At 42.9% G+C, this 23,399-nt stretch overlaps 1 protein-coding gene across 6 annotated transcripts in view; it reads left to right on the top strand.

Annotated features, from left to right (window-relative positions):
* Positions 1-23,399, top strand: part of LOC147027562 (MAGUK p55 subfamily member 2-like) — a 745,773-nt gene that overhangs the window by 695,098 nt on the left and 27,276 nt on the right. For all 6 annotated transcript variants that reach the window (XM_085877071.1, XM_085877072.1, XM_085877070.1 and 3 more), the window contains one exon: positions 10,066-10,227. In XM_085877071.1, coding sequence (XP_085733197.1) covers positions 10,066-10,227 — 162 coding nt within the window. The remainder of the gene's footprint in view (positions 1-10,065; positions 10,228-23,399) is intronic.

Below are 23,399 nucleotides of genomic sequence, written 5' to 3'. Positions count from 1 at the left end.
TCTGCCTGTCTCTGTGCATTATTTTAATTGGTTCTGACTGTGTGTGAAGGTCACACACACACACACACACACACACACACACACACACACACACACACACACACACACACACACACACACACACACACACACACGCCATGTAGAGGTGGGATGTGGATACTGGTAGAAGGAAGCAAATGGAGAGGTATGTAAGTGAGTTTAGGAATGAGGGAGTGGTTTGGATTGGAAAAAGGGAAAGGGAAGGGTGAGGATTACGTCACAGGCAAAACACTGCCATTGACGACAACAGATGAGACTTGGGGTTATTATCCTTGTTTCTTTTTGCGGAGGGTGGAGTAGTTGATTGTGGGTTGTTTTCATGCAAGGAGCATGTTCATGCTAACTAGACCCATACTTATGAGAATCATACCATTTCCAAATATACAAATAGCACACTACCAAAAAATCATGCCCATCCAAGTCCATATCAACCCACCATTGCGTATATCTCTACAATCTATCCCCACTGCTTCCAGGTACCTATCCAATTATATTTTCGACCTATCTATACTGCCCCTGCCGCAACCACCTAACAAAGGAAGATCACTCCATTCATTACCGACTGTCGGTGTGAAATACCCCTGCCTTGCTTGTGTCCCAACTCTCCTCTTTTAAACACTGATTTCACTTTATAGATTGCATTACAAGTTATTTGTATCATGATGTTTGTTTCCACAATATCACCTTGTAGTACGAGTATAAATCAAGTAAAAAAAACACAAACGAGTCAAAATAATCGTATGAACACACTTTACATTCAGTTACAGGTTATTCACAAAAACAAAAACAAATTCCATTTGGAATTACCATTAATATGAAATCTAAATGAGAGGACCCGAATGCAGATTTCAACCTTGATTTATAAATCACTGCCTTGCAAGCCTGCAAGGGCATCCCTTTGTGAAGGAAAGGAATGATATACGATTCATAGTTATCGATGTTGTAATTAAAACTGCAAAAACCAAAGGATAAACACAGTGATTAATATTGCTCGAGCGAAAAGAAAAGTGCAATTTTTTCTGTCTTTTAAAAAAAAAATTCATTCCATAATTTATTCGTACACACTTTACTTTTCTCCCTGGATTCCCGGTGCTTCTGAAGATTCACGTGTCATTTTGAGAGGACCTGACGTACCGTTGCAAGGTCGTGAATGAACAAGAAAAAAAAGAAATAGTCATGAAATAATTTATATTGCTGCGTGTCTTCACAAAGAGTAGGCCAGCAATTGCTGACACCCTGGCCATATCTGCTTCAACAAATTTCTGCTCGAACCTAAAGGGGACACTGCTTCAGCAGCACTGTCGCACCCTTACGAGAACTGATGCTAACCTGCGGCCACGTGCTGCGTACGAATGACGACAACAGTTGTAGGCCAAGTGCATTTCCTCGTGCATCACCATTTTGATGACGTCAACACTTGCTTTCATTGGCAGCACTGTCATATATCGTGCTCACGTGTTTAGTAATTCAGACTTTTAAAACGACGTAATCTGCCTCCAGAATGCTCAGCTCATACATACAGAAACCCCCAGCAACCTGGTTCATCTGGGCAGCCGAACACATATCATGTGTACCAGATAAGGATTGTAACATAAATGGCTCCCAAAGCTTCGAAAAGAAGAGAAAAATACTTGGAAATGTACCAGTGATCAGGGGGTGTGCCTCTGCACAATGAAAGATTTGGAAAACTTTCTGATCAACTCGCTCAAAAAGTTGATATCTTGCAGCCCATACTTCAAAAACTCCCGACAACATGGGTCCGTACAAGGCCTGTGGGTGGCGCGTCTTACCCGACCTCCATCATTTTCCTCGTCAGTGAGTGGACTTTTAACCTTGCAGGATTACCTTATGTGAACATGGCATGGTGATTTATGTCATGGAGTCTACAATTGGAAAGACATTACCAACATGAAGGTAGACATCCCAGAGGGAGACACTGTATCTGATTTAGTTGCTTCTCAACACCGAGGGGAATATCATATCTGGGGCTTGTGAACGCACAGGGTAAATTTAAAATGACATTTACTACTTATGTTATTTCTTATATTTCCTACATTTCCAAAAGTCCGATTTGCCTTTCGGAATAGAAGAATCATCGTTAACTCTGATGAAATTGTCACTCTTTTGTCGAAATGCTGAAAGTTGTTTAAAAGTCTATTTGAATTGCAGATTTTGCTCTCATAACGGCAGGTTAAAAGTGCCCGACGAGCAGAACCGAGTCTGTGAACGCGCACACATTGGGCATGCGCAAAAAGCTTCCTTTCACATCCGTATGTCATTCTGAAAGTTCCGTATTGCTTTGCTTTAATGGTAAAAGAAAAAGTCACATTTTCGTATGACATTCATGTCACCCTTATATAATTAGGGAATCATTGAAAAACGCTAAACATTCATTCAAACCTGCTGCTCTGTTTTTCTCTTGAGAGAATCTCTCTTTTGATGTGAGTGAACTGTTTTTGTTGAAGTTCTATTTCTAAAAGGTTAAAATTAGTCCCAAACCTAGGTGGAGGTGTGTTGTGGGGGGGGGGGGAGGGATGAGTGGGAAGACATGGATTATATTTTGAATTGAGTATCATGGCATCTGAACTGTCGATAATTATTTTCACAGAAAAACACTGCTGTGGTTTGCTTATGCAATCTATCGTATTTTCTCTCAGGCATTAATTTTCTGTTTATATCCATAACTTTTGTAGAAACTTTCATGAACTGTAGATTCCTTGCCCAGGTGCAGACCTTGTTCATCTGTTTTAATTTTTTTAATGTTCCACATCATCAAACGGATCAGCGTTTTGTGCTCGAATCTCGGGAGATGTGGGGAACGTTGCTGTTGCTGCTTTTCCTGGGGTAAAAAATGCTCTTGAAAGGCGAGAAACAACTATGGGAAATGACAAATATAATCTTCATCAAGGCCGCAGTTGCTGGGCCGACAAACCCAATCAGCCAAGGAAGCAATTGCTGTGCCGATGAACCGATCACCCAAGGCCGCGGTTGCTGTGCCCATAAACCGATCAGCCAAGGCTGCGGTTGCTGTGCCCATAAACCGATTAGCCAAGTTCGCAGGTGCTGTGCCAATAAACCGATCAGCCAAGGCCGAAGTTGCTGTACCGATAAACCGATTAGCCAAGGCCGTAGTTCTTGTACCGATAAACCGATTAGCCAAGTCTGCAGTTGTTATGCCCATAACCTGATTTGCCAAGTCTGCAGTTGTTGTACCGATAAACTAATTTGCCAAGGCCGAAGTTGCTGTACCGATAAACCGATTAGCCAAGGCCGTAGTTCTTGTACCGATAAACCGATTAGCCAAGTCTGCAGTTGTTATGCCCATAACCTGATTTGCCAAGTCTGCAGTTGTTGTACCGATAAACCGATTAGCCAAGGCCGCAATTGTTGCACCGATAAACCGATTAGCCAAGTCTGCAGTTGTTGTACCGATAAACTGATTCGCCAAGGCCACAGTTGTCGTACCGAGAAACCGATTCGCCAAGTCTGCAGTTGTACCGATAAACTGATTCGCCAAGGCCACAGTTGTTGTACCGAGAAACTGATTAGCCAAGTCTGCAGTTGTTGTACCGATAAACTGATTCGCCAAGGCCACAGTTGTCGTACCGATAAACCGATTAGCCAAGTCTGCAGTTGTTGTACCGATAAACTAATTTGCCATGGCCGCAGTTGCTGTACCGATAAACCGATTAGCCAAGGCCGCAGTTGCTGTGCCGACAAACCGATTCGCATTGAAAATTATTATTGAGGTAATGCTGCAGTGTAGACCCATCAGCATGCTATTTAGTATAAATCATACACTATTTAGTGTAATTCATTGACTTGTGTCCTTGGAAATGTGATCCCATTGAAGTTTGTTTAAGTGAAGATGTGTGAGTGTGAAGGTTATTTCTCCTTCCTTGGTGATACGCATTCAGATCGATATACCTGTTGGTTCCTAAAGAATAGCTGATATCAGTCTTCAATTGCATCCAATATTTATAACTTTTCATGACAAATAGATCATTGTGTTTCCATCATTGGTTATATTTAAATCGCTCATTACCTCTGCCACCTAAGGTGGAAGGAGGTTATGTTTTCACCCCTGTCTGTCTGTTTGTTTGTCTGCTTGTTTACTTGCAAAATCGAAGATTTTTCAAGTGTATTGGTTAGTCCATTTTGTTATTCTGTCTGTCTGTCTGTTTATCGCCTGCAGGTCACAATTCTGAACCGATAGTCATGAAACTTTACCAAGTTGTAGAGGTAGTCTGAACTGAGAAGCCTAATGATTTTGAGTTCAAAGGTCAAAGATCATCTTGAGGTCAATTTCTAAAATCGTCATTTTTCATCCGATTGACTTGAAATTTGAACAATATTTGCATATTGTGTCACTAAATTGGGAAACCAACTATTTTTAAGATGAAAAGGTCAACTCAAGGTCAAGCTTCTAAAATCAATTTCAATCTGAAAAATAATCAGTTTTATTCGATTAACCTGATAATTAAGTAGCAATTGCATAGTACATCACTGAGTTGGGAAACCAACTATTTTTGACATAAAATGGTCAAAGGTCAACACAAGATCAAACTGATAAAAATCATCAATTTCAATCTGAAAAATATTCAATTTTCATCTGATTGACCTGAGCTTTGATTAAGAATGTCATTTGTAATCTTAATGAAACGGACAATTTTATGTATCCATGGCAACCTTTGGAGAGTGGGGGGGGGGTAGATTTTACAAGTATCGTGCACTGCACGATGGCTTTTTCTTGTTTGTTCGTTTGTGTGCAGGATATCTCAAAAAGTTGTGGACGGATTCGGATGAAGTTTGGTGGGCAGGTTAGGTGTGTGACAAGGACAAACTGATTCGATTTTGGTGAAGATCCGGATCCAGATACAATTTTTATTTAATTTTTTAAGTGATTATATTATTCACCACTGAGAGATGGGGCTAAAAACGATATATTTATTGGGCCTGATATGTTCTATTGGATCAGGCATTGCGTGGTGGAGGTATGCGCTCTTCCGAGTGCCCTTCTAGTTCATAAAGTATATTCCATGATTTCCAACTTTTAGCCAACAGTGAATTGCGATGTCTGTTCGTGTGAAAAAGGGTTCTGAATCCACGGCAGGAAATGTAGCATTGATAAGGGTTATGATCCTCATTGATCAGACAGTTATCGTTCCGTATCGCCAAAGACTTGGGCCAAAATATTCCTCCGGCAAACCCTCAAAAGAAAGTGCGGATAATTTATTCCCTTGAATAAATAGTAGTTGTGTAATGTGAATGAAACGGATATAATGATCTTGTAGAGATGATCCAGGATTCTTCATTCTTCAAACTGTTTATCCTGTCCTTTGCATAAAATTGTCACTTCAGCGTCTTGCGAAGGATTTTTGTGGATCATCAAAATGGAACTCGAGGCAAACGATACAAGGATATTTAGAAATGCTTTTGTTTTTTTATCAAGTTTACTGTGGATGCGCAAATAGATGTTTTTAAAATGAAAATGTATGAATTCAATAACATTTTAATGTTTTTTTTTTATTTTTTAACAGAAATTGACATTAAATGTTTAGACTTCTTGGCAATTTACAATTCTTCTTCTTTCTTCTCTCCCCTTTAAAAGGGATGATGGCCAACAGTAGCAAGCTTCTGGCTTGCCTTACCCACGATACTCCTCCACTTCCTCCTGTCCTCAGCTGACTCTCTCCACTCTCCAACCACCCCACCTTATTGATATCCCTTCTCACACAATCCTCCCATCTCAACATCGATCTTCCTCTTTTCCTCCCATCTTGCTTGCTCCCTCAACCTTTTTGCTCTCTTTGCCATTCTCTCTTCCTCCATCCGCACCAAGTGTCCAGCCCACTTCAGCTGGCTTTATCCACTGAAAAACCTTTTTAAAATTTTTAATGATGTCAGTTTGCACATTTCTCCCCAGCCAGTTAACTTTTCATTGAGGCAGGACTTGAAGCAGCCCTCGGCATAGCCACGGCCAGTAGGTAACCTTGAAGCTAAGCGCCGTCATGTCTTGATGAAATGCATGAGGCAGCTCCAGTGAACTGTGTCCAGGCATTCTGTACACATAGCAAAGGTCAAGTTTAGCCAGAAGCAATGCATTGGATATACACAACCCCATCAAAAAAGCAATGCGTGTATTTTAAGCACTATTCAAGCTTGTCAGCAAAATGGAATCTCGCTATTCAGCTCAGATCGTCAAGAGGAGATATCTGACTTGAATGGCATCCTTTTGGGCTTGGTTGAATGTTGCGCTATTGTGTGAAAAACTTTTTATCAGCAAGAGCTGGCAGGATAACCCAGAGATGTGCACTTTCCTCTGAGGTGTGTCACCTGGGTTTGAATCTTGAGCCAGCTATAAACTGTCATCCTGGTATTTTGCAGGCTGGACGATTCATCAATGCATGTGCCGTCCTTCAGATGGGCCTTGAACTGGTTGTCCCATCTGCCAGCATTAGTTGGTGGAGGTTAATGATCCCAAGGTGTTCTTTGTAAAGAGTGGGCGAGCTATCGCCGGCCTCCTGATTAAATCACAAATTCCTCCTCTAACCTACAGGGGACACTGCATCAGCCCACAGTCTGGCTCTTCCCCCATCGCTTTCCTCTGGCATACCAGGAGACACTTGCTGCATACAAAAGAAGTTTATATCCAAAAAACAGTTTGGTGCTTCTCAACATCTCTGTTCTCCACCTGTGTCCCACCCTCTCATCTCCTCCTGCATCCCGGCCCCTCTCTTCTCTTCAATCATTCCACAAAGCCTGAAAAAAAATGTGTCCACTCTTGTGAATGCCATTAAACAAAATTTTAGCCCACCTCAAGGTTGAACTATCAAACCCTTCTTCAAAAACATGGTGGGTCCTTGTTGAGTCCATCTCTGGACTATCCTCCCCCTTCATCCCTTCCTTTCCTTAAATGTTATGACAGCTGACTCTGCTCATGAGAAAGCCAAATGCCTCAATTCAATGTTTCCTTCCAAATCTCGTGTACTCATCCCTCACTTCCTTCATCTACCCGACCCTCTCATACCCAACTGCTCCTGTATACTTTGTCTTTCCCATTTTAGAATGTGGAGAGGTTTCTGGCAAACCTTGACTCCATTTCTCTCACAGGCCTGGACTGCATCAGTGCACATGTACTAAAGTCCTGCTCTGCTGCTCTTGCTCATCCTCTTTCTGCTCTGTTCACTCAATCATTCTCTCCAGGTCAGTTTCTCTGCCGAGAAGTTAGCCAACATCAATGCTACACACAAACGTGGTGCAAAAACTGATCTTGTTAACAACACGCCTCTTAGCTTGCTTCAAATTATCAGCAAGGTCATGAAATCTATCACTGCAGTCGACATCAAATCCTTAATTTTCACCAATGGCCTAAACTCAGATCATCAGTTCGGTTTCAGACCCGGTCTTTCTACATTTGCATACTACTTCTACTCTCCCAAAAATGGATGCAAGTTCTCAATCTTGGACATGACATCAGGGCTATCTCTCTCGACATACCTCGAACATTTGATATTGTCTGGCATCCCACCTTTAATCTCCAAACTCTTCGCTTATGGCATCAAAGGCCACCTCCTCTCATAGCTCATTGACTTCTGTCATTCCCGTATTCAGCGTGTAGCTCTTAACGGGATCCTCTCATCTCCTCTCCTTGTCAAAGCTGCAATGTCCCAAGGCAGTGTCATCGGTCCAGTCTTGTTCCTCATCTTCATCAATGATCTTTTTGATTCCATGAAAAATCCTGCCTATCTCTGCTGATAATTACACACTTTGCCATATCATTTCTCATCTTTCAGATAGACAGCTTCACTCTGCAGATTTTGAAAGGATGAGGAGCTGGTCCTACACTTGGAATATGTCTTTCAACCTTGACAAATCCCACACACACACACCTCATCTCTCCAAAAGGATAACATGGCAAACCCTCCCATTTACTTTCTCAACCACTCTCTCAAAGAAGTTAAGTCACTCAAACCTTTGGGTCTCATCATCGGGCATGAAAATCCATCTTCGGCATACCACATTCCCAAGATGGCCTCCAAAGCCAGCCTTCATCGTGCAAGATTTTTTTCTTTGCCAATGTGAACTCTTGACAACCGAGAAGGCCTTCATTCGCAGCTTGATGGAGTACAGCTCGCTCCTTTGGGATGGTGGTGCCCCTGTCTCACACCATGCTCTTCTTGATGCCGTGGAAAGTATGGCCCTCAGAAGAATTTGGATCTCTGTGAACAAGCTGAGTGTCTATTGGTTCACGAGCACCAGCCAGAGTGACCAGTATATTCGTAATGTCTGTGTCTGTCTGTCTCTGTCTGTCTCTATCTGTCTGTCTGTCTGTCCAGAGCATAACTCCATGGACTTTGATCCGATCTTAATGAAACTTGGTTATGTGTTCGATATCAATGTCTCGCTGTGTTTTACTGGATGAGGGCGTGCTATGCCCAAAAATAGCCATTTTTAGGGGGTAGTCGGATTAAAAATCTATCTTCTCCTCGGGAATTGACTGGATGGAATGGGTTCTTCGGTATTTGAATAGTAAAATGAATTATCTAAAACTTGCCGTTGTCCGTTTTTTTTTTTTAATTTTTTTTTTTTTTCATTTTCATCCAAAGGTCTCGGTCACAAGGTCAAAAACTTAGAAAATTGCGAATTTTGACATAAAAATCAGATGACCGCCCAAACTTTGAGAGCTGGGATGACAATAGTTTTTTATCTTGAAACCAAATTTTTCAAACCATTTTGCTCTATCTCGAACACCTTGCCCGTGGCGCCCCCTTCAAGGTTGTTTTTACGCTGATTTCATCAAAGTATGGATAATCCGAGGAGTGCGAAATGCCAGATAGCCAATATGACGTCATGTTGTTCCTGGAATGTTCCAGAGGAAGTTTTGCACCAAAGGTCATAATCCTTGACCTTTGACCTTTGAAGGCCACAAAGGTCAAATTTGCAAAGTTGTGGGAATCGAACTGGGTTTTCGACCTTCTTCGACGAACTAACTCCAATAAGCTATAGCACGTATCCTGTTTCCTTATTTTAATGTCCACAACATTGTTTTGTGATTTTTAAAGGTTATGCAAAAGTCAAATTTTGAAAGTTGTTGAACGAAACCGGGTTTTCAACATTTTTCAGCTAATAACCTGTCACCCGTACCACATAATGTTGATCATTTTTATAACTTGGTCAAACATTATCACATTGTCTCATCCTTGACTTCTGAAACAATCTACATCATCAAATACCGCTCGTGAACCATTGCCGTCTTCAGACTTGTGTCTGTTACTTTCGCATCACAGGCAGGTGGTGGCCTCTTTGTATTCTTGCACCTCCCTTTTGTTTTGCACCCTTTGCCCTCTCTTGGATCTGTCCCTCCCAGGTTTCTGCAGGGTGCAAACTGTCTGACAGTAACCCTCTTCTTGTTCCCAAAATACAGGCTCACTGCTCACCCACCTCCTCTCATTTGTTACTCTTTTCTCTTACCTGTAGAACCAACTTCCTCAGTCTGTCCAGTCTGATTCTTCCCCCAATGTCTGCAAGAGAGACGTACACCACTATCTTAGGTCATCCTCCATCCACCCTCTTGATCTCATCTACCCCAAATGACCCCATTCCCAAGCACTCATTTTTCCAGGTTATTGTGATTTTTTTTTTGCCCTCTCCCTCACGTCTTCGTTTGTTATTTTTCAGTTTTTTTTTCCTTTTCTGTTTCATCTCTGCTTTCTCCTTTCTCTTTTTGCCATTTTTCATTCAAATTGTGTGCAGCTTGCTTATATTGTGTGTCCATTTCCCCCTCCCCTTGATCTCTCGCATTCTCACTCCCACTCTGCTGTTGCAATTTCACCCTTTCACCTAATTGAAGAATCTCAAGATGACGGAATCGTTCTATTTTGTTCCCTTCTGTTCTGCTCTCGCTCTTCCCTGAGCCTTGATCATGTATAAAAAAAAAAGACTGGGGGGGGGAGGGGGAGGGTGTTTTACCATGAAGCATAAAAGCGTGCCCAAATGCACTTTGTCTGTGTCTTATTATTGCAGAGTTTGACCAGCATGAGATCCTACTGTATGAAGAAGTTGCGAACATGCCACCCTTCCAGCGAAAAACTTTGGTCCTGATTGGTGCACAGGGTGTGGGCCGGCGGAGCCTGAAGAATAGGCTCATCATGGCTGACCCAACAAGATATGGAAGCACAATCCCGTGTGAGTACAGCTCAACTTGAGGAATAGTTTCCATAAATCCACCCACAAACACACCTGGCACACTGCCCCTGCACAAACCAGGATGGAGACCACTTGGTGGTCAAAACATCTTACCTGAGCCTTGCCTGCTGGGTGGTGCCTTGAAATACCAGTTGGTTGCATTTTCACTTTTTCATAACATGGAGTACAATAGTACTCCATATAGAGGGATGTGGATGTTAGGGATATGGACCTGTGGAAATTCCGCATAATGTAAGATGTGACTCAAGTCCTCAACCAGCCCCCCCACCCAATCCCAAGTCCTCAACCTCCCCTGCCCCCCACCCAACCTCAAGTCCTCAACCCCCACCCCACCCAACTCCAAGTTCTGAACCCCCACCTCGCCTCAACCCCTCCTCTGAACCCCCTCCCCTCCCCGGCAATCATCTCCCCACCCAACAAGTCTTCAAACATCTTCAAGTCAAAAATATTCGCAAGTCTTCAAACATCTCCCCACTCAACTTCCTCAACCCCATTCCCTTCTTACTCTGTCCCCCACCACACCCCAGTCCTCAACCCCCCCCCCCAAGTCCACAACTCGAAACGCCTCAACCTCTCTCTCCCAACTCCTTGTCCTCCCTTCCCCCTTTATTCTTCAAGTCCTCAACCCTTCCCCACCCCTATTCACACTGCCTCAACCTTCCTCTCGCAACTCTGTTTTCCCATTCTTAACATTACACAAGCACACACAAGGAACTTTGGTGCAGGAGGAAGCCATTCGGCCCATCATTTCATTTCATTCCTTTTTCTTGTCCACGTGAAACATGGAAAAATCTTCATCCGCTGGCAATTCCATTCAAAAAGGGCGCGTCACATCATTTTAGCATTCGTGTTCAACATGTGACTCAAATTTAGACACAAATGATAGTCAAAAATGACAAGAGCATGAAGGTGAATACCTGAATGATTAAAACATGCCTGCAATGTTCATGCGTTGTTCCTGGGTTATTCGTGCATTGTTTATACGATGTTCCAGGGTTGTTGATGTGTTGTTCATGCGCTGTTCCTGCGTTGTGGATGTGATGTTCCTGGGTTGTTCATGCGTTGTTTGTGCGTTGTTCATGCGATGTGTCAACATTGTTCATGCATTATTTACGTGTTGTTCATGCGCTGTTCCTGGGTTGTTCATGCGCTGTTCCTGGGTTGTTCATGCGCTGTTCCTGGGTTGTTCATGCGCTGTTCCTGGGTTGTTCATGCGCTGTTCCTGGGTTGTTCATGCGCTGTTCCTGGGTTGTTCATGCGCTGTTCCTGGGTTGTTCATGCGCTGTTCCTGGGTTGTTCATGCGCTGTTCCTGGGTTGTTCATGCGCTGTTCCTGGGTTGTTCATGCGCTGTTCCTGGGTTGTTCATGCGCCGTTCCTGGGTTGTTCATGCGCCGTTCCTGGGTTGTTCATGCGCCGTTCCTGGGTTGTTCATGCGCCGTTCCTGGGTTGTTCATGCGCCGTTCCTGGGTTGTTCATGCGCCGTTCCTGGGTTGTTCATGCGCCGGCTCCTGGGTTGTTCATGCGCCCGTTCCTGGGTTGTTCATGCGCCGTTCCTGGGTTGTTCATGCGCCGTTCCTGGGTTGTTCATGCGCCGTTCCTGGGTTGTTCATGCGCCGTTCCTGGGTTGTTCATGCGCCGTTCCTGGGTTGTTCATGCGCCGTTCCTGGGTTGTTCATGCGCCGTTCCTGGGTTGTTCATGCGCCGTTCCTGGGTTGTTCATGCGCCGTTCCTGGGTTGTTCATGCGCCGTTCCTGGGTTGTTCATGCGCCGTTCCTGGGTTGTTCATGCGCCGTTCCTGGGTTGTTCATGCGCCGTTCCTGGGTTGTTCATGCGCCGTTCCTGGGTTGTTCATGCGCTGTTCCTGGGTTGTTCATGCGCTGTTCCTGGGTTGTTCATGCGCTGTTCCTGGGTTGTTCATGCGCTGTTCCTGGGTTGTTCATGCGCTGTTCCTGGGTTGTTCATGCGCTGTTCCTGGGTTGTTCATGCGCTGTTCCTGGGTTGTTCATGCGCTGTTCCTGGGTTGTTCATGCGCTGTTCCTGGGTTGTTCATGCGCTGTTCCTGGGTTGTTCATGCGCTGTTCCTGGGTTGTTCATGCGCTGTTCCTGGGTTGTTCATGCGCTGTTCCTGGGTTGTTCATGCGCTGTTCCTGGGTTGTTCATGCGCTGTTCCTGGGTTGTTCATGCGCTGTTCCTGGGTTGTTCATGCGCTGTTCCTGGGTTGTTCATGCGTTGTTCCTGGGTTGTTCATGTGTTTTGTGGGTTGTTCATGCGCTGTTCCTGGGTTGTTCATGCGATGTTCCTGGGTTGTGGATGCAATGTTCCTGGGTTGTTCATGCGCTGTTCCTGGGTTGTTCATGCGCTGTTCCTGGGTTGTTCATGCGCTGTTCCTGGGTTGTTCATGCGCTGTTCCTGGGTTGTTCATGTGTTTTGTGGGTTGTTCATGCGCTGTTCCTGGGTTGTTCATGCGCTGTTCCTGGGTTGTTCATGCGCTGTTCCTGGGTTGTTCATGCGCTGTTCCTGGGTTGTTCATGCGCTGTTCCTGGGTTGTTCATGCGATGTTCCTGGGTTGTGGATGCGATGTTCCTGGGTTGTTCATGCGCTGTTCCTGGGTTGTTCATGCGTTGTTTGTGCGTTGTTCATGCGCTGTTCCTGGGTTGTTCTTGCGTTGTTCATGCGCTGTTCATGCGCTGTTCCTGGGTTGTTCCTGGGTTGTTCATGCGCTGTTCCTGGGTTGTTCGTGCGTTGTTCATGCGATGTGTCAACATTGTTCATTCATTGTTTACGTGTTGTTCATGCGCTGTTCCTGGGTTCTTTGTGCATTGTTCATATGTTGTTCCTGTTCCCATTCATTAAGAACAATAGTAAAAGTAAATAACAATGGAACATTCAACTCACAATTTCTTCATCCTTTCTTCCCCTTGCTAACAGCATTCCTGTTTAAGAACAATGTTCAAAGTTAACAATAAAAACACTTTTAATTCACAATCTTGTGAGATTCCATCATCCCAAGATTCTTCAATAAAAATAGCGGTAAAGAAAGTAAAATGATAAAAAAAACATATAAAATCATTCGTAATGGAATAGAATACGCAACCAAAACTGCTCGGCCAGAGACCTTTATAATGAAATGGGTTTTATGGTTCCTGGTTAAGTCGTTTCAGAGAAAATTGTCAGATAGACAGGGAAACAAACAAACAGAATAAGCTTATTATATAGGATTCCCAACAACAACCAGGTTTTTATGAGTCCCAAAAATGTAGAACTGCATTGTGAAAATGAACCAGCCAGGTCGGGTGGCCAATGAAGTGAATGACAACAAACCTCGGCCTTGTCCAACCTAGAAAAGGCAGGAGAGTAGAAGAAGCTCGATGGTACAAAAATTCCACAGCGATTAAAATGATTGTGCTAAATGTTGCTGGAGGCCAAAGCAAATGAGCCCTTCATCCTCAAGGATTTAGCCACTTTCCAAGTGCAATGCAATTTTCTGCCAACACGATGGATTAAGAGCTTGATGGGTGAATGTGATTGATACTTTAAATCATTACAATTATCGAATGCATGAGTTTGCACCCCCAGGCTGCCATGTCAGACGTGGCTGAGACACATATGTCAAAAATTTCTTCCTTTGTTAAGAAAAGCTTTCATTTTTGGATGAGGCCAAAAGAAAATAATTGTGCAGGTTCACTTTATATAATCACACTTTCAAAAGTTTATCTTGTTACTGGAATCTGGATCCCTTCTTGCTTTGGTTAAGTTGAAGGAATTATTTTTCCTCTTCTTGCTTTGTTTAAGTTGTCAGGAATTATCCGTAAAGGTGCACTTTGGAATCCAAGACTGTCACTCACATGGTGTACTATAAGCTAATGAGGGCACAGTGAGAGGCTATTTTGCACATCATGTCCACATCCACACCCAGGATTCTTACCGTATGTCGGCACTCGGTAGTGCTAATTATACAGGGAAAATCGGAAGTTGGCCAGGATTCCAGCACAGAATAGATTCCTCTTTTCAAAAAGAAACCGTCGGATCTTTAACAACTCCGACGACGACTTTTAATTTCTCCTATTATTGCTAACTTCTTGTGGGTCGACCGAGGAATGTGAATGGCTGAGGAAGAAAGTCTTTCATGAACCGGCTGGGCAGGTTTAATGTTCGATTGAAGGTGGAAAGAATTTCTGGGTACCAGCAATAGCTCACCTCCTTTTTGCGAAAGGCACGTTGAGACATTTAGCACCCCACAACTCCCGATGGCAGACGAGATCCTCTGGTTTAACGCATCCATCCGATGGACGATGTAGAAATTGCATGGATGATAAATACAATTCCTACTCACCATTCATTTTGGTGATTGAAGAAAAGTTGGAATAAGTTTCACGAGTGAACTTCCGACTCCAAGATCATAAAATCTTCTCCACTCAGGATATCATGATATGAAACAAATGGCAAGCAGTATTGAGAAAACTAAATAACTTGCAAAAAGTCCATGATAATACATTCGAGGCCTTGGAGACAAACTCCTCAAGGAAGACGTGGGACGTCTGTGAATAAAAGAAAAACACTTTTAGTGAGCACAAGCACTGGTGAAAAATTTTAATGATAAAGTATAATTCACAACCAGGTCGCGAAAGAGACGTCCTGGGAAAAATACTTCGCTGGGTCCTATTCAGTGCTGTCTCCATGCACCGAAGCGAGTACACCAGTTATCTGGAGGGGTAGCACGGTAGAAAAGCTTTACGGATAATAACATGTCCTGTCTAATGTTAAACAGGTGAAACCAGCATATGACACGAAACAGAAGGATATATAATGGGTATATTTGATAATGGGTATTTAATGGGTAAATTAATGGGAACCCCAACTGTCTACCTCTCACTGTCACACCACTGAATACGTCCCATCACAATGATATTAAAAGGAACATTCGATGATTTTAAAACTCCCAAAGTTACACATGACAGGTTTCAATGCAGTTTTGAATTAATTCTCGACTCTCAAGTCGGCAACTTATCTCATATACCCCATTCTTAATAAAACCCCAGCAGGATACGAATTTGTCTCAAAGTCGGTTGTGTTCACGTTCAAAGCAGGCTGCCTTGCCCTGGTGAGTGCACATGGAGTGACGTCTGACTGGCCAGTCACATTGTGAGTCCCCAAAGGGTGATCTCCCTATCACCGAAGCGAGCAGATGAACCCGAGTCCACCGCTCGCCGATAAGGACCACACTGTAGACCAGCCGTGTCGAGAAATGAGGATGGAAAACTTGCTCTTGGTTTTGTCGATGTGCCCAGAGAGGATTAATCTGCTTGGATGTCGGCTCTGTGACACCAGTAGGATAGGATAGGTTCATCTAGAATGCAACTGGCCAGCAGATAAGATCGACCAGCTTCCACAAAGATGCAGCTGGTTCGAGAGTCGGGGCTGTGGTCAACCTGCAACACTCTCAGCACCCTCATTGCTGTTTTGAGCCCGGTTTCTAAAAATAACTTCAGCTTGGATGTGCCACACACTCTGCTGAAGCTTCTGGCTGGTTCACATCATGTTCCCTCTCCTCTGCTTGTATGGCTCTGTCCGCCTTTTAATGTGTCAAACACAAGGTCACTCCGAGGACTGTCGTCGAAGTGTCTGCATGCCTTGTCTTTGTAGACACGCTTGTCTGTGGCCCAGATCAGCATGTCCCATGATTATTCTTTCCCCCAGTCCGTTCTCCTTTCTTATAGGAGTGCAAATGGGACACATGAGCTACAACATCACATTCCTCAAGCCTGACAGTCTGCACAAGTGCCCTTTCATGCAGTAACCACAATACTTATTTAATTCAAGTTGCCTTTTGCCACAGTACATACTGAAACAACATTTACAATTATGCGATAATATATTATCGATCCGTAACAGTGCGAATAACTCCAATTCGACAGGAACTAGAATTGAGCTCTCTGCAAGGCTGCATCTCCTGTCCTCGTCATCGTGCCATCCTTTCCATTATCCCCAGTGACGTCATTCTCTCTCGATGAAGATCAGCCGAGAAATACAACAAATTGCCTTTTCTCCTTCTGAAACTCGGCAAGGAGCGGAAAAAGCAGCCAGAAAGAAAAATTATTTGTTCATTCGTTCGTATGCAGCACAAGATTGTGAAGTAGCATCATTTGCTGAGGGTGAGACTGTGTCACTGATGCAATGACCTCTACTGTTTCGGGCAGGAATTTGGAATTTGTTCATGGTGCGCATGAGAGCTCGTCTACACTTCACGAAGGACACCATGGGATCTTTAAAGACTACCAACAACTAATGCCGACAGACGGAACGCCAGTTTAATGTCCATCCGATGGACGACAGATTGATGAATCGCCCTCCTTGTGAAACACCGGGATGACAACTTATAGCTGGACCAGCATTCGAATCCAGAATAGACGGCTTACACACGAGTGTGCGTATATCAAGGCCATCCTATCAGTCCTGAAAAAAACGATGATAAAAGCGGTAAAACCACGCTTTATGGTAAAATATTCACACCACTATTGAAATTCACACCACACCACTAGCAGGTGGCAGGAGATGCCACAATGGCACACAGAGATGGACCAGGATGTTACGGATCGATAATATACACCTTGCGCTGCATGTGAAACACCAGGGAAACAGTTTTTATCTGGATCAAGTTTTGATCCCAGGCTAGACAATGCAAAGGCAAATGCACCTACCTCGAGGCTATCTTTCCAGCCCCTGAACTGTTGAATCTTCTTCTTCTTCTTCTTCTTCTTCCTCTTCCTCTTCTCTCTTCTTCTTTAACGGTCACAATTTTTCCCACGTTCTTGTGGAGTATGATGGGGAAGCTCGGCCCAGTTCGTCTTTATACGAACGAGCTGGCTAGGCCTGACGTTTGACGAAGGTTGGGACAATAATTTGTAATTTGTTCAGGTTGCGGACAATAGCTTGACTCGTCTTTCCAAAGGACACCATGAAATTTTTAACATCCGTCAACTAATGCCAGCAGATGGATTGCCAGTTTAAAGTCCATCCAAAGAATGGCACACAGTTTGATGAATCACCCTCCCTGTGGAATGGAAGACAGTTTATAGATGGACCATGATTTGAACCCAGGTTAGACAGCTGAGAGGTGTGCATACCTCTAGATCTAAGGGCTCTCAGTCATCCTGCCAGCCCCAACCTTGGAATCTTACATTGAAAGCCTTTAATTGGAGCGCCCCTTGTCGGCGCTGCACCAGGATGGCAGTTTTTCTCATTAAATTTAAAAGTTGTAATTGTGATTCACATACCGACATGATGTGAGAATGAAACAAAAATATGAGAAAGCATCTGAAAATGCAAAGCCTGTCCACTGTTTTTTTGGTGACCAACCAATGTAACAGCTGGGCTCATGGGGACAGGTCATTCCTATGGGGGCGCGTGGTACGACCGCTGCATCCAAGAAGGGGGTGCGCTAATGACACGTCGTATTGCGGCGACACTGGGATGGACCTCATGGTCTGGCCCATGATGGACTTCTTCCGTATGCGAAACATGACGAAAACAGCGAAAAATAAAGATACAAAAAGATTGAAAATTTTAGGCGACCTTAACGTTTTGAGCTCAAAAGCAATCGGTTTCAGTGATCTAATATGCAAACCCTGCTCAAATTTCAGGTCAATCAGCTGTACATTTATGATTTTATGACTTTGACTTTTGACCTTCTTGACAGAACACAAGTTAAACTCAAATTGGGTCCTCTTGGGTCACTGACATATTGATATTTTACACGACCATGACCTGTGACCTTTTGATTAAACAAAACAAAAACAATGTGCTTCGAGCTTTTGATTGGTGAACCAATTCAGTGACCCAATATGCAAATTCTTAAAATGTCAGTTCATTTGGATGAAAATTGACGATTTTATGTGACTTTGACCTTTTCACCAAATTATTAATTTGCCTTCTCCGTATTAACATAATAAACTTTTTTTTGAAAAGCTCAAATGGTTAAAAAAAAAGTTACCGCCCGGACAGACACAGAAGTCATTGAAAAACCTTGTCTCCCTCCCGCTCTGCGGGGTGACGGGCTCCTCAAGAAAATGATAATTGTGTGATGTTAGTGTTGTTTCCAAATCCATGTCAGTTTAAATATATACAGTAGGATGAACCTCTGGTAAACATGCAGCACAACGACCCACCATCTTTCATTTTACCCTCGCCAAATAATTCAGAAAGGGTGTTGCATTTGGGTCCGTATGTTATTTTCAAAATCGAAGATTTTTCAAGTATATTGGTTTGTCGATTTTGTTATTCTGTCTGTCTGTCTGTCTGTTTATCACCTACAGGTCACAATTTTAAACAGATCTTCATGAAACTTCACCACATGGTCGAGTTTGTCATAAGAAAGAAGGCTGTTGTTTTGAGGTCAAAAGGTCAACATAGGCTCAAGGTCAACAACTAAGGTGGTATTTCTAAAATCCTCAATTTTCATCCAATTGACTTGAAATTTGAAGAGGATATATCTTTCCGGTCTCTGAATTCAACAAGCCAATTATTTTGGAGGTCAACATTGACCAAAAGGTTAACATAGGCCCAAGGTCAACAGCTAAGGTGGTATTTCCAAAATCTCCCAAAATCTCCCAATGAATATCCGATCCAATTGACTTGAAATTTGAAGAGGATTTATATTTCAAGTCACTGAATTCAACCACGAATTATTTTGGAGGTCAACATTGACCAAAAGAACAACATAGGCCTCAGGTCAACAACTAAATTGGAATTTCTAAAATCCTCAATTTTCATTCAATTGACTTGAAATTTGAAGAGGATCTATCATTCAGATCACTGAATTTAACCAGTGAATTATTTTTGAGGTCAATATCAGCAAAAAGAGCAACATAGGCCCAACGTTAACAGCTAAGGTGAGATTTCTAAAATCCTCAATTTTCATCTGATTGACTTGAAATTTGAAGAGGATTTATGTTTCAGGTCACTGAATTCAACTAGCAAATTATTATTGAGGTCAACATTGACCAAAAGAACACCATAGGCCCAAGGTCAACAACTAAGGTGGTATTTCTAAAATTGTCAATTTTCATCCAATTCACTTGAAATTTGAAGGTGTTACATATTTGGTCATTCAATTTAACCAGCCAATTAGTTTTTGAGGTCAAATTTGTTTTATGGATTTTGCAAGTATAGTGCTCTGCACGATGTCTTCTTGTTTGTTTGCTTGTCTGTCTGTCTGTCTTTGTCTACACAGAACTTTCGTGTTTTTCTCTGCAACCGCTTGTCGGATTGAGACGAAGTTTTCAACATTGGTGCGTCTACTCATGAAGAATGTTTTAATGATAATTATGACGTCATAGGGCACGTGGTGTGGCAGTCATATTGGAAAAATGCAAAAACTTTGGACCTCTGTATCTGAAACCGCACCAAGGAAAAAAATTGAAACTTGGCACGTAGCAAGTACTCATGGGGAATGAGGGTAATTTTTTTACGACGTCATAGGTGCCTTCATTACGACATCATAATTGCATATGTAGAACGCCACATGCGATCAGTACGAACAGTTTTGAGGGTCATCCAGGAACAAAATGGTCCACAGAAAAAAAATCATGACGTCATCAGTCACGGGAATCGGAAGCCATATTTATTTATTTTTATATCTTCAAAAATCTTCTCTGAAGTGACTGAACAGATTTAGGCAAAACTTTACACGTATGACCGCCTATCCACAAGGAACAAAAGTTTCACACATATGATGTCATTGGTCAAATGTTTTGGCAGCCATTTTGGATTTACCCTAAAACTTATAGAAACCTTCTTCTCCAGAATGGCTAGACAAATCAAGGGGGAAACTTCATACAAGTGTTCCCCTAGCCATGGATGCACAAGTGGCACATAGCAAGTACTCCTCATGGGGAATGAGTGTGGTATTTTTATGATATCATAGGTGCCTTCGTTATGACGTCATAATTGCAAATGTAGAACGCTACATCCGATCAGTATAAAAAAAAAATTGAGGGTCATCTCGGAATAAAATGGCCCACAAAATAGTTTTTGATGACACCATTGGTCACGTGATTTGGCAGCCATATTGTTTAAAAAAAACAGAAACCTTCAAAAATGTTCTCTGAAATGGCTGTGCAGATCGAGGCAAAATTTTACACATATGACTGCCTATCCATGAGGAACAAATGGGTCATACATATGTCATCAGAGGTCACATGGTTTGGCAGCCATATTGGATTTACCCTAAAACCTTTAAAAAATACACCACTCAAAAGAAGTCCTGGTAAGGGTTTGCAATCGGTGATTGATCTTTTTCTTGTTTTGTTTGTTTTACTGTGATCTGAGGCTCAGAGAGGACATTATGAATACATCAAGTGCAGGAATGGGCCCAGGAAATTAGGAGACATCAATGTGCCACCACTTTTTGCATGATTTGGAAGGATATTAAGCAACAATGAATGTCATCAATAAAGTGTTATGTCTGGGGTTTGAACCTCAAATCCTATCCATTGGAGCAGGGAGACTCAGATGGGAACACCAAACAAGCCAACCCAATCTTCAAACTAAGTATTTTTTGTCAGGTTTATCTGTTTTAATGTTTACTTTCCCACATCTGCATGGAATAATGCTTTCCTCTATAAATATAATTCGACAACGATTTGAGCCATCCACTGTTTGCGACATTTTGGTACCTGAAATAAAACTAATGCCAGCGGATGGGACACCCAGCTTAACATCCATCTGAGGGACAGAGCACTTTGTGATGCAATGCCCAGCCTGCGAGGCACCAATCCGATGGCTTGTAGTCGGATCAGGAATCGAACCCAAACGAGACAGCTCAAAGCAGAGGAACATTTCCACAAAAAGTTTTAGAACAACTCTAAAGCTCAGTTCTCTCTGAATTTCAGTTAAATGTAGTGTCAGACTGAAAAGCTCAGGTAAAACTGCACATTGAGGTGAAGCTGCAATCAAACTTTTAAAATGTTAAATTGCACTCAAAAGTAGGACGCCGTGCATTGCAGTTACATTCCTTTTTTTTGTATACCGAGTCAAGGCTAGTTGGAGAGCCAGTACTAGTACACTGCATAGATCAGGAAGAAACAGGACAAAATGAACTGTTGAGAGAGGGGAGAAACACCAGCATCAGAGTTGAAGGCCAAGATAGAGGCAGACTTTGACAAACAGTGGGTGTGGGGAGGAATGGGGGGCTTGAGAGGATGCATGGGGTGGACAAGATGGATACAGAAGGAAACTCTCAAGAGGGAAAACTGGAAAATTAGAAGTAGGGGGATTGGGGTGAGGGTTAATGAGGGTCGAAAGGATTATGGGTTTGGATTGGGGACGATCTGAGATGGTGGTGAACAGCTGCCGTGAAGACCTGAAGAGGAGAATGAGATTGAAGAGAATGTGGAAGTTGATGTCACAGGTGGGGAAAAAAAAGAGGAATGAATGAGTAAGAGGGGTTGATGGTGGACCACATGAGCCCTGCAGAAATCAGGGAAGGGGGAGGGGCGGGGGGACAAAGCACGGAGAGAGCAAAGGGTGCAAAACCAGAAAGGAGGCGGTAGAAGACAGAGAGACCACCGACCTGTCTGCGATGGCGAAGTAATAGGCCCATAGACTTGGCTTCATCATGGGAGATTCCAATAATCTTGAAGACCTTGTTTCCACGGCATCAGTCTGAGGCACACACAAATTTGGACAATTTGGCGGTCAAAACCAACTTGTGGTTTCGTCTGACAACCCCTTGTAGATCTTCATAATGTCACACTTTAGTAAAGTACACTCAACATGTTTTACAGTTTGTGCACTAAATGCAGTTGAAAAAGTCACCACTCGAGATCCCCAAAGCAAAAGTGAAGTTTCATGTCGTAAAATGTTTGATATCCCTTTAAAGGCCGCCACTGACGATTTAATAATAATACAACAAAAAATTGGATCATTCAGGAAATTTGAGCAAATATGGCTCCAGTTCTGTTTCGTTTTGGAACAAATATCCTTATTTTGAACTTACATGTGCTCACCGACACTTGTATGCGCAATTAGGGAAATGCAGGATCGTTCAGTTGGGAGGTTGCTGGTCTCTGAACTCCCATGTCATTAATTTATTCCCTCACAGAGTGGAATCCAATTAATTAATTTCAAAAGCTGTCTTATTGGTGGGGAGATGTGAAAGGGGGGGGTGTGCATCTCGGAGCAAGTTGGTCTTCGTATGGTGACGTAAAACCTGCTGGCGTGTCTACATTTATGTCGTGCACGTTAAAGATGATCTGACGTTACCTCTTGAAAAGAATCGACAATTGTGTGCCAGTACATCCCCTACCAGCCTCAAAATGGATGGAATATGTAAGGTAATTATAAAAGGGATTGTTAACCCCACCAGCAAAGGTTGATGGAGGTTATGGTTTCACCCCTATCCGTCTGTTTGTCTGTCTGTGAGCAGCATATCTCGAAAGTTATAGACAGATTCAGACAAAACTTGGTGGATAGGTTGGGTGTGTGATGAGGACGAATTGATAAGATTTTGACACAGATACAGATCTGACTACAAGAATTTTTAAAGTGATTCTTCACCATTCAGTGATAGGGCCAAAAACTAGATGCAGCATATCTCTCAAAACGTTATGGATGGATTTGGATGAAACTTGGTGGATTTTGGTGAAGATTCGGTTGCAGATCCGGCATATCAGTGGGATACAAATCACAACCTGCTCAGCCTGGTGGAGATGTGAGCGCTACCAATTGCCATTCATGTTCTTTTTGTGGTTTTTGGGGGGGGGGGGTGGGGGAATGGGATGTGGATGTAAAGTTCGACTCATTAAATACGGAAACAATGGGGTCCAAATAGAAAGGATCGTGGAGTGATTTGGTTAAGTTAACATCCCCTACCAGCCTGAAAATGAATGGAATGTGTAAGGTAATTATAAAAGGGATTGTTAACCCCACCAGCAAAGGTGGATGGAGGTTATGGTTTCACCCCTATCGTTCTGTTTGTCTGTCTGTGAGCAGCATATCTCAGAAAGTTATAGACAGATTCAGCCAAAACTTGGTGGATAGGTTGAGTGTGTGTTGAGGATGAATTGATAAGATTTTGACACAGATCCAGATCTGACTACTGCAATTTTAAAAGTGATTCTTTACCATCCATTGATAGGGCCAAAAACTATAT

This window comes from Eptatretus burgeri, chromosome 4, assembly GCF_056783735.1.
Source record: "Eptatretus burgeri isolate ZD-2024b chromosome 4, Ebu_testis_v1, whole genome shotgun sequence".
NCBI lineage: Eukaryota > Metazoa > Chordata > Myxini > Myxiniformes > Myxinidae > Eptatretus > Eptatretus burgeri.
This window is presented reverse-complemented; position numbering and strand designations above follow the sequence as displayed.